The 18,997-nt window shown below is 34.9% G+C and overlaps 1 protein-coding gene across 1 annotated transcript in view; it reads right to left on the bottom strand.

Moving 5' to 3' along the window:
- The window catches only part of LOC131849782 (uncharacterized), a 124,888-nt gene extending 106,800 nt beyond the window's left edge, over positions 1–18,088 (bottom strand). Inside the window, exon 1 of the mRNA XM_059199904.1 lies at positions 16,893–18,088. Coding sequence (XP_059055887.1) covers positions 16,893–17,664 — 772 coding nt within the window. The 5' untranslated portion in view covers positions 17,665–18,088. The remainder of the gene's footprint in view (positions 1–16,892) is intronic.
- Positions 18,089–18,997: the final 909 nt, after the last annotated feature.

The raw sequence follows: 18,997 nt of genomic DNA, 5'->3' as shown, positions 1-18,997 counted from the left end.
GAATATTAATGAAACTCGGGTTGATTGAAGAAGAAAGAAAGAATATGGGTATATTCATAAAAGATAGAATTAAATGATATACAGCTCATACTAAATCAGTTATAATAGAATAGAATAGAAAATTATTTAGTTATTTTTAAACTTTCGTGTTTAATATACATTATTTAAATTATTAACCGTACTGACTCAAGCGGTAGTCAGCTCGTGACCGCGGATAGTGCAACCTAGTCGAAACGTCGAGAGAGGTAAATACCTTTATTTGCCATAAAATTATTCGTGTTAAGACCCGGTTAATAATTTAAATAACGAAAATCATTTCCTCAAATAGACCTAATTTAAGCACTTTTGAATTTATAAAGGTAAATGTAAATATATCAAAAATTCATCGATAGTTCAACTGGATCAAATCTTTGATCCAATATATTTGATAATGTAACGCCCCAAAAAACATACTGAGGTCATTAAATATAATAGTTTTGGCGATATCTTTAATTTGCATTTCTTGTAATAAAATCTGGTTTGGTGAACTGGAGCAGTCGCCGGTGCGCTGTTTTATTGGCATACTAACGACATCTCTTCTTGGATTTGGACCATAAATAGCAGAACATATAGTCCAAATTCGAAGTACACACAGAAGAACCCTAACCAAAACAAAAATGCACCGATGTGAGACATAACATCGATTCATAATTTAGACAGTCAAAGCAAAGAAAGACATGGTAAAGATCAGAGAGTGACTTTGTATGATATTTGGATAATTTTGTTTGACTTACTTCTTTCCAGCAATCTTAAATCTTTGCTTTGCAAGTTGTGTTCCTGTTTTGAAAGGTGATAAGAGAGTTCGGCAAAAATTTACAGAATATCACAAAGGTGTAGTTGGATATCATATGTATGTATTTTTTCGTCAAACGCAAGATTTCTAAACCGAAAAGCGACGTGTAATATGACGTTGACTTTTCTAGAATAAAATTAGATTATATTTTATACCTGTATTTAAAGATGACACTCTTAAAAATTTAAGATTCTTTGTAGATACTAAAAAATACACGTGATCGGAGGTTAGTCTTAAACCTCACCACATATCAGTAAAGGGGTAATAGGGGTTTTAATGTAAAAAATCATCACGTAATTAATGGGCGTTCCCTATAATAGTTTGCTATATGTATTACATAAAAAATGATAATAAATTGTTACGAAAACTCAAGCCAACTATGGAAGTCTCCACGAAAACATTGAAATCAAATTGAGTATAACAAATGTTATGGCGTTCCACTGAATTACCCAAAATAAATACCAAACGCGCAGTTGTTTTAGAAAGTTATGACTTGCATAATAGAACAGGTGTAGACGGTCCGAGGTGGACGCGGCGGATACGATCACCAAACCAAAAGTGTAATTGACTCAATTGACGATAACCTAATTTTTTCTGCTTTAGTCTTGCTATTTTTTTTATTGACGGGTTAGGGATATTGTCAGGTGCTTTAGACCAATAGCACTGCAACTTATATAGGTCTTTGGAAGTTTTTGGGCGAGCGTAATTGATCTATATAAATCTATTGGCTCGCCTAAAAAGATCCAAAAACTAAACTTGCTATTTTTTTATTGACAGGATATTGTCAAGTTCTTTAGACCTGTAGTACTGCTACCTGTGTAGGTTTTTGGGAAAGCGCAATAGATCTATTGTACTCGCCTAAAAATTGTGCTAACTCGAAGACTTCTGCGTATGCCACGATAATGATTTGTATAATAGAACAGGTGTAGACGGTCCGAGGTGGACGCGGCGGATACGATCACCAAACCAAAAGCGTAATTGACTCAATTGACGATAACCTAATTTTTTCTGCTTTAATCTTGCTATTTTTTTATTGACGGATTAGGGCTATTGTCAGGTGCTTTAGACCTCTGGCACTGCTACCTATGTAGCCTTTTGGAAATTTTTGGGCAAAAATATCCAAATTATTTTTTCTGCTGTAAAATAGCTATTTTTTTATTGACGGGCTATTGTCAAGTTCTTTAGACCGGTAGCCCTGCTACCTGTGTAGGTTTTTGGGCGAGCGCAATAGATCTATTGTATTCGCCTAAAAATTGTGCTAACTCTGAGACTTCTGCAGATGCAGGCCACGATTATGATTTGTATAATAGAACAGGTGTAGACGGTCCGAGGTGGACGTGGCGGATACGATCACCAAACCAAAAGTGTAATTGACTCAATTGACGATAACCTAATTTTTTCTGCTTTAGTCTTGCTATTTTTATATTGACGGGTTAGGGCTATTGTCAGGTGCTTTAGACCAATAGCACTGCGACCTATATAGCTCTTTGAAAGTTTTTGGTCGCGCAATAAATCTGTGTAAATCTATTGGCTCGCCTAAAAAGATCCAAAAACTAAACTTGCTATTTTTTTAGTGACGGGCTATTGTCAGGTTCATTAGACCTGTAGCACTGCTACCTGTACCAATCGATAGTAGTCGTTCAAAAATTTTGCTATCTCGAAGACTTCCACAAATGTACGCCACTATACAACAAAGTTTAAATTATAAGTTCGAAAAGTGAATTTAATGCATAATTTAAAAAAAAAGAACCCCTTCTCTATATAAACTATAAGTATGCCAAATGTCATACTTCTCCATTTGCGCAATTTTCGTAAACAGTAATAATAATAATCTCAGGACAGTTCACACAGCGCCATCTAGACCCAAGTTAAGCTAGCTAAAGCTTGTATTACGGGTACTAGATAACTGATACAAATACATAGATATTTTCTTTATTTGTAAATACATACATTTTATACATCGAAAACACCCAGACCGATACAAACAATCATACTCATGAATACAAATGTTTGTGCCGTGCGAGGAATCGAACCCGCGACCATCGGTCGTAAAGCGATGTGCTAGACCGCTCGACCACCGAGCTCGTCAAACTACACTGGTACAAAGTTATTGATTCACGTATTAATGTGTAGATATTTAGATTTCTGAGTTATTATAGTTAAAAGTAAAGTAAATACTTTATATAATTCATACATTTAGTCTCTTTTTGTTTAGGATTTCTCTAGCGGTCATCCCAGCCAGCGGACGCGGTCGACATCTCTGTAAACCACAGACTAATTGACGAGGGTATCGTTATATTTGTCTCTGTGGAATGTCTATGACCCCAGCTCTACCGTGACATTGGACAGCAATTAGCAGGTAAAGGTTTACCTCCATTTTGTTCCGTAGGCAAGTAAAAACTGATACAGTGGACCCGCGGTAATCCGGCCCCTGTCTAATCCGGCCCCCCTTGTAATCCGACATTGTCTATTATTTGTTATTGAATATACTTTGACTATATACTTCAGAGTGCATATACATACATACATATATAACATAGAATCTTATCACTGGATCTGTAATTTGTCGGATTACAAGATACTCTTTTGTAAAAAATTCCGGACTATAAGCAGAGGACCCTTAAACAGCACTCTATAATCCGACAAATACGATGGTCCGACACTGCCCTGCAAAACGTTTGTCGGATAACCGGGGGTCCACTGTATATGTATATAATACAAAGAATCATCATTGGATCTATAATTTGTCGGATTACAAGGTACTCTTTTGTAAAAAAAATTCGGACTATAAGGGGTCTTAGGCAGTACTCTATAATCCGACAAATTCGATAGTCCGACACTGCCCTGCAAAATGATTGTCGGACTACCGGGGGTCCACTGTATTTGGTTCTGACCAAAGAGTAAAGTAAATGCTCAAGGTACGATTTCGTTTCTCTATGTATTAGTCATAGCGGTTTGTTTCAATTAAAGTGTTAGTTATATATATCAAATTAAGATATTTTTACCACTTCATTCGTGTAGGTCTTTTGCAGACTTTTATAATATATCAAATCTACTTTACTTACTGATCTGTAATCCAAGTAAACATATAAATGAAATTGGTGTGTCTGTTTGTTATATTGAAATAACCGTTTTTTACTATATGCATATGTATATAAATACGGTACATACACAAAATTAACATTTTTTTCAATTTTTCTCTGTCTGTCTGTTCCGGATAATGTCTGAAATGGCAGGACCGTTTCTGACGGGACTTTTAGTGGCAGGTAGCTGATGTAATAAGGAGTAACTTAGACTACTTTTATTTTAGAAATATTCTCTAATTAACTTTTTTGTTAAATTCCATGCGGACGAAATCGCGGGTACAGCTAATAGTTAATAATATCTGGCATTGTATATTTTTATAAAACAATTGTAGTGCTGTTTTTTTGTACATAGCTGTTTCCCACGGCACTGTCTGCTTGAATCCGGTTAATAAGTATTATGTGTGTCAATCTATACTAATAATAATAATATTATAAAGCTGAAGAGTTTGTTTGTTTGTTTGAACGTGCTAATCTCAGGAACTAATGGTTCGAATTGAAAAATTCTATTTGTGTTGGATAGTCCATTTGTCGAAGGATGCTTTAAGCTACATAACATTACGCTAAGACCATAGTAGGATTATTTATTACTAAAGGATTTTTTTGTTTGTGTGTTTGAACGCGCTAATCTCAGGAACTACTGATTCGAATTGAAAAATTATTTTTGTATTGGATAGTTCATTTATCGAGGAAGCTATATAACATTACGCTACGACCAATGGGATTATAAAGCTGAAGAATTTGTTTGTTTGTGTGTTTGAACGCGCTGATCTCAGGAACTACTGGTTCGAATTGAAAAAATATTTTTGTATTGGATAGTTCATTTATCGAGGAAGCTATATAACATTACGCTACGACCAATGGGATTATAAAGCTGAAGAATTTGTTTGTTTGTGTGTTTGAACGCGCTAATCTCAGGAACTAATGGTTCGAATTGAAAAATTCTGTTTGTGTTGGATAGTCCATTTGTCGAAGGATGCTTTAAGCTATATATCATTACGCTACGACCAATAGGAGCGGAGCTGCAATGAAAAATATTGCAAAAGGTCGGGAAATGAAATGCAGACGAAGTTGCGTGAGTATATGATGTGTCATATTTAATAAGAATTCAGCCTATACGTGAATCACACTCTCATAAACTTTCGCGATTATAATACTTATAAGATTATTCAACCCGCTCGAAATCGAAACGCGATGCTGTTATATTGTAATAAGTACATTGCTGCTTCCCGTTGCATGTAATTTCGAAACACATGTAGTTTCGTAATACCATGTATCGAAACTATAATTAGGTACCGTTTAAGTAAAAAAAAATATAATTGGCGCAATCCGCTCCGGTTGGCGTACCTCGAACGTAGGACTTCGATTTGTGAAACCGCTGACATTTTATCGATCTGGGTATTTTCTGTTTATAATATGTATGTATTTACAAAAAAATCATCTAATATTTATATCAGTTGTCTAGTACCCATAACACAAGCTCTGCTTACCGTGGGACTAGATAGTGTTGTGTTAATTGTACAGGGTTATTTATTTATTTTTTAATTACTCAACGGATTTTAATGCAGTTTTCAGCAATATATAGAGTGATTTCAGAGGAAGGTTTATATGTATAATATACACATATGCGAAGCCGGGGCTATAGCTAGTTAAATATAATGTAAACAACAAATAATAATCTCAGAACAATTCACACAGCGCCATCTAGACCCGAGTTAAGCTAGCTAAAGCTTGTGTTATGGGTACTAGATAACTGATACAAATACATAGATAATTTTGGCAAATACATACATATTATAAATAGAAAATACCCAGACCGATACAAACAATCATACTCATGAATACAAATGTTTGTGCCGTGCGAGGAATCGAACCCGGGACCATCGGAAGTAAGGCGCTATGCTTAACCGCTGTACCACCGGGGCCGTCAAATAAATTGCAATGTATAAAATCCGCTAATGTCATTACATTCTTGATGAATTTTGCAAGACCATTCTTTTATTTGCGTGTTACGAATAATGTGATATTGCATGGTACTACTGCTCTTGTATCAATGCAAAACAAATCTTACACAGTAAATATTAAGTCGGTTTTAGCTTATCTGGTAAGTAAATATAATTGTGCCGGACGATTATGGTTGTCAACGGTTCCTGTTTTTTTTTATTACACAAAAAATATTCCCATCTTTTCTAAGCACATTGAATTTGAATAATTCAGTATTATGAACTGAAAGGAAAATACTTTGTTTTCCTCATAGGAAAGGTGATTGATAGCAAGAGGATTTTCTAAACGTTAATCTCTTCTAGCTCAATTACGCTGAGACAATACGAGATTTTTAACCGCTGTGAGAAACTATGAACCCGAAATTTTGTTCTTATACGCGTAGGAAATGTCGTGGTAATCAACTGAGAACATTAGTCTGGACCAAGGTCCATCGGAACCATTAAGATTGAACCAAAAATTATGTAATATCTCAATATACATTTAAAAAACATATAAAAACACACCTATTACAGCAACAAAAAACTAAGTTGTTCTGGTGACAGAGCGCAGTAACATTCTAATTGTTTTTCATTCCATTAAGACATTTTTCACTCCTTCATCGCTATAATTATTTTTTTGTTTTTTACACGTTTATTATATTCCTGTTCATAGTATTCCAGGTCATAGTTATATATCAAATTAAATTGTGGTATCTAGGTATTTATAAAGTTCTGGTACTCTAACTGTAATTCGTACTTTCCAAGTTCTTTTATTACTTATTTATTTCACATTATTTCGTTCAGTTCATTTATGTTTATTAAAAAAAAATATACAAGGTACATTAATTTATTTTTATTTTTTTTATTATTTATTTTGTTTATTTTATTTTTTTATTAATTTATTTATTTTTTTATTACCTTCGAGGACATAGCTGAAAATCAGTGTTTTGCTCCTTGAGTGATTCTCCACACTGAGCTGTGTACCAGTTTTGTATTGCTGTAGCACACACTTGCAGGTTTACCCTTATTGAATTATTATATTGTAGGTACTTGTCATTTGATGTTATAATTAAGCCTATATGTGTGTACTAAGATACAAATAAAAAATATTATCTATCTATCTATCTAATATTATGTTATCTGTGTTGATAGTAAGATACGTAAATACCATGTCAGGTTGACCTCCACACGGTTCCCCCTGGAAACCATCGCGATAAATTCTTGGTGAATTTGTCACGATGAGCTAACCTGACCTCATGCTCATCTTATCATCCTCCACTGGAGCCCAGTGTAAACCGCTAGCGCAGGCGTGTGCATTATTCCATTATCATACAAAAAAAAGTACATACAAAGTACTCTTAAAAACTCGTAAGTAAACTTAATGTAATGAAAAAGATGTAAATAGTTTTTGTGTACCTAAAGGTTTTGGGTTTTGGGCTATTATCAATTGCTAAGACCTACAGCACTGCGACCTGCATAGATCTATTGTGCTCGCCCTTTTCCAAAGTTCGCTACCTACCCGTCAGGGACAAGAATTGAAGGATATTCTTAGGAGCGATGGTTGTTATCTCCTCAGGATAGTGTATACTTTCCAAAGGAGATATTTCGTTTATGCATAAGTGTACTACTATTTAGGGGTCTGCAGATACACTATCTAGGGATCTAGGTAGTGAACTTTGAAAAAATGGCGTTTTTATCAAAATTCGCTGCTTTGACCCGTCAGGGACAAGAATTGAAGGATATTCTTAGGAGCGATGGTTGTTATCTCCTCAGGATGGAGTGTATACTTTCCAAAGGAGATATTTCGTTTATGCATAAGTGGGCTACAAAAACATAGGATAGCGTAGGATAGACAGGTTAAGAGTTAGTTTTTTATATGATGTTGGCAGCCCTGTTGCAACCTTCACGCCACACTTTCCAGGTGCAGCGACGCGTGTCGCCACAGATTCTGTATCTTGTGTTGAGTCATAGCTATCTTGAAATTAGAAATGTACACAGATTATACAGATTTACTTTCTTTTGATACATTTTTAAACACGTCATTCATCTATCTATTTATTATTATCCCGACCCCGATGGTATGGCGGTTTGGTACACCGATACATGAGATCGCGGGTTCAATTCCTCGTAGTACACAAACATTAGTCGTAGGCTATAAATTTTACAAAGGTGAAACTGCGAGCACGGCTAGTATATGTGACGGCCTCGATGGTCTAGCGGTTTAGTACACCGCCTTACTTCCGATGGTCGCGGGTTCGATTCCTCGGACAGTACAAACATTTGTATCCATGAGTATGATTGTTTGTATCGATCTAGTTGTTTTCTATTTATTTTTATATATACATACATATAGTTTACGCGTATCTCTAAATCACAACCATTACATAGTATAAAACAAAGTCGCTGTCGCTGTCTGTCCGTTCCTATGTATGCTTAAATCTTAAAAACTACGCAACGGATTTTGAAGCGGCTTTTTTTTTAATAGATAGAGTGATTCAAAAGAAGGTTTATATGTATGTAAATAAAATTCATTGACATTCATGATTTGAATTTGGCGCCCTTATGTAGTCTTTTTTTCCTAGAAGCCAGTTACATTTACTAATCTTATATATAAAATTCTCGTGTCACAGTTTTCGTTCCCATACTCCTCCGAAACGGCCTGACCGATTCTCATGAAATTTTGTGAGCGTATTGAGTAGGTCTGAGAATCGGCCAACATCTATTTTTCATCCCCCTAAATGTTAGGGGTAGTCTACCGCAATTTTTTTTTTATTTTAATGCAAAACAACGTTTGCCGGGACAGCTATTTATATAGTTATAATGTAATTGCAGTGCCCATACGGGGTATCACATGTCTTATGAACTTTTTATTAATAAAACAGCTATAATGTACCATGTGAGAAGCTTTAAATAATTAAAAAACAAAACACAATCTATATAAAATCTATGAAGATTATTTAAATGCAAATTTGTTTGTAAATCGAGTTTATTGTCAATTTTCGGCTGAATATATTGCCAGGACTGGCTGATAGAATCAATTAAAGGAACGTCTTCGCTCGCAACTGAATTATTGAATGAATTCAGTCAATGAAGCTGTCACGATGAATATCAACCGGTATTATAAAGAAAAGATTTACATTTTTTTTTTTATATATATGTAACTAGCTGTTCTCGCGACTTCGTCCGTGTGGAATTTAACTTTGTTTTTCTAAAATAAAAGTAGCCTAAGTCACTCCTCATTACATTAGCTCATTCATACATTCATAATTTAAGAGCGATGTTCTTGTCGGTGGAGCTCTTGCCACTTTCCGTGATGTTTCATAATGCTCTTTAATTCTTGATACGACACGACTCCCATCTTGAAGAAGATGAAGATATCACGATAGTTTCCAGGGGGAGCCGCGTGGAGGTCAACCTGACATGGTACATTGATAGCAATGGGGCCATGAGTCCCCATTATTAACAATCCCCTCCCCCCCTGTCCTGTGGTATTATTACTATTAAAAAAAAACAAATGAAATATCCACTCAAATTGATCGATTGAAAAACCTAGTATGTTCCTTTAAGCAAATTTCAATGGACATCCATTGAAATTCGATTGAAAATGTCACGTCGCACGTTCTGAATAAGAAATAATTGTACAAACTAGAATTTAGTAATATAATCCATCGTGACATTGTAATATGAACTGTTTAAGTTGGTAATAAAGTGGATATCAGGATAGATGATATCGGGACTCTGAGGCACGGAGCGTGTCTGTGGGAGCGGGCGACTGCGGGCACAAACAATGAAGATTGGAATGTAGAAAAAAATGTGCGAGTGAGACAGCAAGATAGAGAGAGATGAGAGATCTTGATCAACGAGCGTGCTTCCGCTGTCAGTTGTAGGGTCTCAGATCAGGGAGCTGTAGTATTAAGTAAAGGAAAGAAAGTGTTCAAGTACCTCAATATATATATCTAAATATAAATAACTCAAAGGTGACTGACGTAGTGATCTATTAACGCACAGCCCAAACCACTGGACGGATCGGACTGAAATTTGGCATGCAGGTAGATGTTATGACGTAGGCATCCGCTAAGAAAGGATTTTGATTAATTCTACCCCCAAGGAGATAAAATAGGGGATGAAAGTTTGTATGAAACTTTGTCAATTTTAAACCGATCGGGCTAAGACTTGCATTGCATAAAGCTACTATGATGTAAGCACCCCCTAAGAAAGGATTTTGATTAATTCCACCCCTAAGGGGATAAATTAATGCGAGCGAAGCCGCGGGCGATAGCTGGTATATATAACATATTATAGTTAAGTAAAGAAAAAATATTAAATAATCTAATCTTAAGAAAGTTTCATTATGTATGTATGTTTCGTCATATATCAAGCTAGAACTTCAAAAATGACAAATTTCCATACAATTTCAATCTTCTAGCTTTAACGACGATTCTTCCATAAAAACTTTCATCTCCCCTTTCAACCCCTTACAACCCTTTTAAACATTAGCCTTTGTCCTTTCTCCTTTCTCAGGGTCTAGACTACCTGTGTACCAAATTTCATTTCGATCGGTTCAGTAATTTTGGCGTGAAAGCGAGACAGACAGACAGAGTTACTTTCGCATCTATAATATTAGTAAAGATAATATCCCTGAACAATTCACACAGCATAGTATGTATGCTACATATCGAAAACACCCAGACCGACACAAACAATCATACTCACAAATACAAATGTTTTACCCTGCGAGGAATCGAACCCGCGACCATCCTTAGCACGCTGTGCTAAACCGCTACACCACCAAGGCCATCACATAATAGAGACCGTAAAGCAGTCACATGACAATGTGTTTTCAGTTATTTTTAACAGGCAGTCAGTTAAACAAGATAAGACGAAATGTCTACGCGCAGTTAAACACACAAGCGCAGTATTGCGCAGAACGTTACAAAGTTAAGTTCAAGGATTATCGTGTATGCAGTTAAAGATTATCATAAACCACTCAGATTATTGGATTACTGAAAAAAATCCTAAGTCATAAAATTTTGTATTTAGTTAATCCGTAATTGGGATATTACAAAAATTATGGACGGTTTTTTCCATGATTGGTCGAACATTAAAAGTTATTATTTTTTATGGAATTTAAAGTTTTTTTTTCTTATCGTCGACAACCGTGTCCGTTATCCACCCCGACACCGTCCTCGCCGGCGAAGACGACGACCTCAAACACACAATATCGCACATTCAACCGGGCGCCTGTGCGCACACCGACGCTCCCGGGCGCCCCCCCGATCGATCCCCCGTCCAATTCAAACGGGGATCGAAATTACAACGGTTTGAACCGAGGTTCGAACCCCTAGTGGTGCCCTCAGACTAAAGTCGTATCCGTCAGGCAGGAGTTGGCCTTCAGCCGCTCCAGAAGTCCTTCCTTGGTTTGGAGAGCCATCTGCACTCGCCCTCTAACGTCCGGTGAAGCTGTAAAGGCCAGCTGCGGCTATTAATCATTAGAGTGGTCCGAAAAAAAAAGACAATTGTGTCATAATTAGAATGGAGCCGTAAAGTAACACAATTAGAGTCAATAAATTTAACGATCACAAAGCGATATAGTAAATTTGGTGGGTGATTTTAGGCAGTTAAGTCAAATACATATCCGTAATACTTTTATTTATTTAACTTCAATGCAGAAAACCAATGTGTACATTTGTCGGACTTAACACCTTGCGGCGTTATCTACCAGGCAACCATGAGTGATGCGGAGAAAGATTGTTGGCGGTGCACTAATATAAATGAGAAATGACAAATATATAAAGATAAATCTATACATATAAATAAAATTGGAGTGTCTGTTTGTAATATTGAAATAACCGTATTTTACTACATGCATATGAATGTAAATACGGTAGATACACTAAAATAACATTATTTACAATTTTTGTGTCTGTCTGTATGTTTGTTCCGGCTAATTTCTGAAATGGCTGGACCGATTTTGACGAGACTTTTATTAGCAGGTAGCAAATATAGTAAGGAGTAACTTAGGCTACTTTTATTTTAGAAAAATAAAATAAAATTCCCACGCGGACGAAATTGTGGGTACAGCTAGTAAAAAATAAATAACATCTCATCCATTCAACTTAACATATTTCACGCCATTCGGCATACATAATAGCGTATATATATATATAGCAATAAAAAACAATTGTGACACATTGTTTCGGTAGGTAGAGCACAACGTCTCTATGAAATAACGAAGTTTATGCAACCTCCCAACAGACAAAGCAAATTCCGTAGAATAGAATAGAATAAAATAGAATATTCTATATTCAAATAAATTTCATTTAAGCAGTTTTGAATAGTCATATTTTTTTTTAATCGAAAAGTTGTCTCATCACAAGAAGAACGAGCAAGAAACTTGTGTGTTGCTCTTTTAAGTGAAGTAGATTTTACAACCAAAGAAATTTGTACTCATTCTAACAATTTGTATAAAAATATTAAAACGTATTTCACATGCGTTATGACATATTTATCGACAACCTTGGTCTAGCGGTTTAGTACTCCGTTACTTCCTATCGTGGGTTCGATTCCACACACGGCAAAAACATTTGTATTCATGAGTATGATTTTTTGTATCAGTCTGGGTGTTTTCTACATATAATATGTATGTATTCACAAAAAATATATATCTATGTATTTGTATCAGTTATCTAGTACCCATAACACAAGCTTTAACTAGCTTAACTTGGGACTAGATGGCGCTGTGTGAATTGTCCTTAGATTATTATCATTACAACGTAGTATAAAACAAAGTCGCTGTCGCTGTCTGTCCGTCCCTATGTATGCTTTGTCCTACAGCAATAAAAAACATGCATACGGCCCGTCTGATGGTAAATTGTAATTCTTCCTACTTCCTTCAAATATTACCAGACTAATCAAAAGGTACCGCTTAAGGTAAAAATGAAATTATAAAGATACAAAGATTTCGCCCTCTATTTCTATTACAAAGGTTGAGGCAATTTATTTTCAATTGATGTCATGAGCTGAGGTCAGACGTGCCTTTGCTACAGTGAAAGTGAGATCTGCATCTGCCGTGACGGTACCCTGATGTTCTCTCGAGCCACTTTTACTTGATCCAAAATCACGGGAGGTTCGTCTTGACACACGTGTTTGCACGTATTTAAGTGCGTGTAATGTTTACTAATAGCAATTATAAAACAATATATTAATTATTAACTATCTACTCGCCCCGGTTTCGCACGGGTGTACATGTATTATATATATAAAGCTTCCTCTTGAATCACTCTATTTATTAAAAAAACCACTTCAAAATCCGTTGCGTAGTTTTAAAGATTTAAGCATACATAGCGACAAACAGCGACAGCGACTTTGTTTATACTATGTAATGACTAATACATAAATTAAACAGACACTCGTACAGTTCATGAGCCATTATCTTATTATTTGTTTACATACAAATGTAACTATAAAAAAAATAATCATCTACATTGTAATAATGTTTGAAACACTCTGAACAACTGTGTAAAGAGAAATTACGTGCATTCCTTACAATTAGATATAATAAAGTACGTATTCGGGTATATAAATGAAAGTTTCGGATAAATAATAAATGTTAAACAAGTTGTTATTCCTACCTCGAAAATTACCACGTTAAATCTATACATATAAATAAAATTGGAGTGTCTGTTCGTAATTTTTACTATAAGTTCATGCATATTAATATAAATACGCTTTTTTCAATTTTTGTCTGTCTCTCCGGAGGTGTTTTTCCCGGCAAATCTCTAAAATGGGTGGACCGATTTTGACGGGACTTTAAGGAATAAGGAGTAAACTAAAGTATTTTTATTTTAGAAAAAAGAAGGTAATTTCCATATGGACGAAGTCGCGGATACAGCTATACCTATATATAGGTATATATAACTCAAAGGTGACTGACATAGTGATCTATCAATGGACAGCCCAAACCACTGAACGGATCGGGCTGAAATTTGGCATGCAGGTAGATGTTATGACGTAGGCATCCGCTAAGAAAGTGTTTTGATTAATTCCACCCCTAAGAGGATAAATTAACGCGAGCGAAGCCGCGGGCAAAAGCTAGTAATATATAAATGTAATAAGTATGAGTAAAAACTTAAAGTGAAATTTTAAAACGCTACAATCATTTCCTGATATGTTTTCCTTGATCGTTTATGATATCTATAGTTATTGTATAATATTTATTGCCGATACTGCAAAAGAACCCTAAGACTTCAATATTAAACTAATAACAGAAAAAATTGTCATTAAATTCACGTTTCATTTATACTACGATAGCAAAATAATAACTAATGAAATACCTGTTATTAACAAGCAGGTACATGAAGTTAACTTTTTAATCCGAAAAAAGGGTAGTAAAGGGTTGAAAACGGAGATGAAAGGATGTATGGAAATATCATTACTTTTAAAGCTAGAAGTTGTAAACTTATTTTTGGTGATGAAGTTTGTATGACATTCACAGTCTGTTAAAATGGTCCCCCTAAGTGGGTACAATATCTTTGTAATAATAAATATAATATAATAATAAATAGCAATATCAGTTGGGCTCCCTAAAATATGGTCGAGCGCAGTGGTGGCTGGCTCATCCGTCATACTCATGAACGGGTGCTGCTTGTGTGGACTGGTCTGCTCTAATCACTATGACTTATTTTCTCTTATTAATTGTTTAACCAGTTATTGTATATTGAATGTTTTTTCTATTTTATTATTTCATTGAATTAGTGCTAATCGGTGGTTTGTATTCACACACTTAAACTTAAATTGTAAGTAAGAATAAATTATTTAAAAGAGCAACACACAAGTTTCTTGCTTGTTCTTCTTGTGATGAGACAGCATTCCGAATGAGCGGTAGATTAAAAAAAAAATGTTATGACTATTCAAAAGTGCTTCAATGTAAGTTTATTTAAATAAATGATTTTCTATTCTAATAAAACAGAGGATGATAGAAAGTTTGTTATTTTTGAAATTTTTCTTTGGGTTACATTATTTCTTTATGTTCATTTGGTCAAGGTCATATAACGCGGACGAAGTCGCGGTCACAGCTAGTAAAAAATAAACTGTAAACGATAATGTCATTACAAGCAATTTAAATGGTAATTACTATGCAAATTATACTATGTCATTTGATGTTATCTATACATATAAATAAAACTGGAGTGTCTGTTTGTAATATTGAAATAACCGTTTTTACTACATGCATATGAATCTAAATATTACAAATTTGTCTTCCATACTCGCATAGAGAACGCAAATTTCGAGTAAATTCACGCTGCTCTACAAAAGATAGGTACTATCTAACATACATATAAATAAAATTCCAGTGTCTGTTTGTAATATTGAAATAACCGTTTTTACTATATGCATATCAATATAAATACGGTACATACACCAAAATAACAGTTTTTACAATTTTTGTGGCTAATCTCTGAAATGGCTGGACCGATTTTGACGGGACTCCTTTTGGCAGGTAGCTGATGTAATAACGAGTAACTTAGGCTACTTTTGTTTTAGAAATAAAGTTAAATTCTACGCGAACGAAGTCGCGTGCACAGCTAGTTCTATATAATTCATGCTCGAGGCTATTATAGACTGACTAATAGAATTTTATCATCGATATATACATTGTTTCCATTGATTCCACCTTGGACCGTTTAAGCAACTTTGAAATCTAATTCAAATTTTAATTTCAAATCTTAAACATGCTAGAAACTTTGAAATGTAATTCAAATTTTAATTTCAAATCTTAAACATGCTAGAAACTTTGAAATGTAATTCAAATTTTAATTTCAAATCTTAAACATGCTAGAAACTTTGAAATGTAATTCAAATTTTAATTTCAAATCTTAAACATGCTAGAAACTTTGAAATGTAATTCAAATTTTAATTTCAAATCTTAAACATGCTACAAAGTTTCATATATATTTTTGCATAACTGCTATTTTATGTATTGCGAGTAATATAAGCAAACAGCTATGTAAGTATTACATCAGTTCTGAATTGTTTACTATGACAATTTGATCGATAAATGTGTTTGTATATGAAATTTGAGTCGGTAATTAGATAAATAAACATCTAGTTGGTAAGTTTAGGGGGAAAGAGATTGTTATTAATGTGGACTCTTGACCCTATTGGTAACAATGTACCATGTCAGGTTGACCTCCACGCGGTTGCCCCTGGAAACCATCGTGATAAATTCCAGGTGAATTTATCACGATGGGCTAACTGACCTGATCTCATGCTCATCTTATCATCCTCCACTGGTGACCTGCCAGCGTAAACCGTTATCGCAGGCGGGTGCACCATTTCATTATGATATACAAAAAAAAATTAGTATGTTTTTAGTTATTTATATGTTAATCAAAGAGTTTTGTTACATTTTCGAATTAATTATAGAGCCTAAAGCGTATAGATTTAAACATTTGGTATTAGTGTACTGAGTCTGGTAATCTATAGTTTTGTTAACAATAGAGAATATAATAGAAATATATCAAATAAACTTAATTTAAGCACTTTTGAATAGTCATAGTTATCAATCTTTTAATCTACCGCTTATTCGGAAAGCTGTCGCATCACAAGAACGAGCAAGAAACTCGCGTGTTGCTCTTTTAAACAATCATTGTAACTTTACATTTCCATTTCGAAACGTACGAATACAAACCACCAACAAGCACTTTTTTATTAGTATTAGATATTAAATACTTAATAGAATTAAAACAGTAGCTGTCGTAGAGTTATTTACAATCTCCAAAAACAAATAGGAAAATAATTAGAAAATTGTCAATGGTACTAATTCCATCAGAAATGTTTCGATGAATTTAAAAATGATTCAGGTTCTATTATTATAAATGATAATTCTAACGCTGCAAGACTGTAATTTAATGTTCTGGATGCCACATATTATTGTTTATGGAAAGGTATTAAATCAGATAGAGTACAAATGAGTTTCAATTAAAACTGACTTACCTCTTGCCCAGCCGGTGAGAACATTGCCAAGATACGCCACCTTGTATACTGGGTCAGGCTCGCTGATTCGCACACTATTAGTGCGTCGAAGAAGTTTCCCCAAACCTCTAGAAAGCCGACCGATAGCTCGCGAGGTAAAATCTTTCCCAGAAGCACCATCAGCAAGGCATACCTCAGCTGGCAGAATAGATTTACACTGACCATTCTCTTGTAGTTTATGCCCGATCAATCTAGGCATTGTAAGTGGTATCGACTTCTTGCGCTCCGGCGTCAAAGTTTTCGCCTGGTTTACGCTATAAACGTTACAATTTTTCTTAAAGCTCAGCCCATTTGCGTCTTTGGTTTGGTCTGTATCATTCTCAGTCTTATCTACAGTATCAGAATTGGAATTTTTCAAAATAGATATTCTTCCATTGAGATTCTCGCTCATTGAATTGTTGTTGAGGTTGTCGGTGTTGCCATCGCTGAACCGACGCTCAGCACTCGAATATCTCTTCATCAGCGATGGATTCCTCAGAAGTATACTTGTCTCGCTTGAACTCCTATTTTTTAGTATGTGTATCTTTTTCACTTTGGACACTGAGTAATCGACCTCGTCGGCGCTGACCGTTCTCTCGGTCTTTCCTTCCTCATCTAGGAAGCGGACTCGCAATCCGTTCGGTTTGCAATCACCACTTAGTGTTTTTTCAGTTTCTAACAGACGCTCTGATTGGTTTTTTGCCTCGCCGTCCAAGCACTGGCGTTCATTTTCACTGAGTGTACCACGAGCCATTTTTCTTTTGTTTTGGCTTAATTTAGTCTATATTTTTACATTCTGCAACGACGATTGAGAAATATTAGACAGCAGGAGCTCGGTCCAGTTCGCAGAGCGGCTGCGGAACACAGTCACTTCCCTCGCTAAGTAATAAAACACACACAGAGTATACACCTCGTCCATTAAAGAACGACACCGGTTTGGAATGTAGCCTTCTCTACACTTACTCAATGCACTTGTTCGTTAACGCATAAATTGTTCACTTTAACACATACGAACATATATTCGAATTTATTCACGATAACTGAATTGTGGTAAACAGGTTGGAATTACACCATAACAAATAAGTCACTATTTCGAAAGATATGACAGAAACATTCGCGACGCGTGCTTCCAGGTAGGCTCACGGCAGCGGAATGGCGGTTGGAGTGCGCGGCGCGGCTGCGCGGGCGCAGGCGGTCACTTCACTTGTTCCCAGCTTTGATTATAATGATCCAACTTGTATTGCGTTAATACTCGGTGTCAGCGGTAGCCGGTTTATACTGAAACAAGCGAATCGCATTTGTAACACATTTTAGAATCTAGAAAAACATATTTAATTATAAACCTGTTTACATCATTAGTCGCTTTATAAATTTGTGCTTCATTTTTATTTAATCTTTAAAATGGAGTCTGATACTCCATGAATAAAGATATTTTGATTATATTTGACTCTACTCAAAATGTCTTTATTCATGTCGGTCTATTACAGACTCTTATGATATGTCAAATCTACCGTCAGTTCGGAGTGCATTCGATCTAAGAACTGACCAGAGAGTCAACTCTTATTCTTTTCAAATGAGTATATGATTACAAAAATACAGATTCGTTTTTTAAATTAGGAAGAACGTAGTGACAACTACTACAGTACTACCAACATTATAGTAGATATAATTTAATGAGTAGCAGCACAGATAACACAATATAGCAGTAAACCGTAAACAATGTAAGAGTAAATAAGCAGTAACGATTTGAAAGATTCAGGATAAGAAGTTATTCTTCTTATCCTTTTGTAAAATGTATAAATGTAAATAAAATACCGTAAGAATAATATTTTTAAAATAGAAATGGATATGTAATATTATTTTAAATAAATCAGGACAATTTGCACAGATATAAATAGGATGATCTTAAACAAAAATATCGTACAGATCGTAACTCTATCAATTAATGTAGTTAATTATGATTCTTGATTTTTTGTTTCATTACTTTTTGTCCAGTTCAGGAAGTTGTTTGAAGCGAGAACTAGTGAGAAACTTTATATTTATTATTAAAAAAAAAAAGTATTATTATAGCGTGCATAGGATAATTA

The sequence above is a fragment of the Achroia grisella genome, unplaced genomic scaffold (genome assembly GCF_030625045.1).
Source record: "Achroia grisella isolate CSIRO2021 unplaced genomic scaffold, CSIRO_AGI_Agris_v1 utg1112, whole genome shotgun sequence".
Classification (NCBI taxonomy): domain Eukaryota; kingdom Metazoa; phylum Arthropoda; class Insecta; order Lepidoptera; family Pyralidae; genus Achroia; species Achroia grisella.
This window is presented reverse-complemented; position numbering and strand designations above follow the sequence as displayed.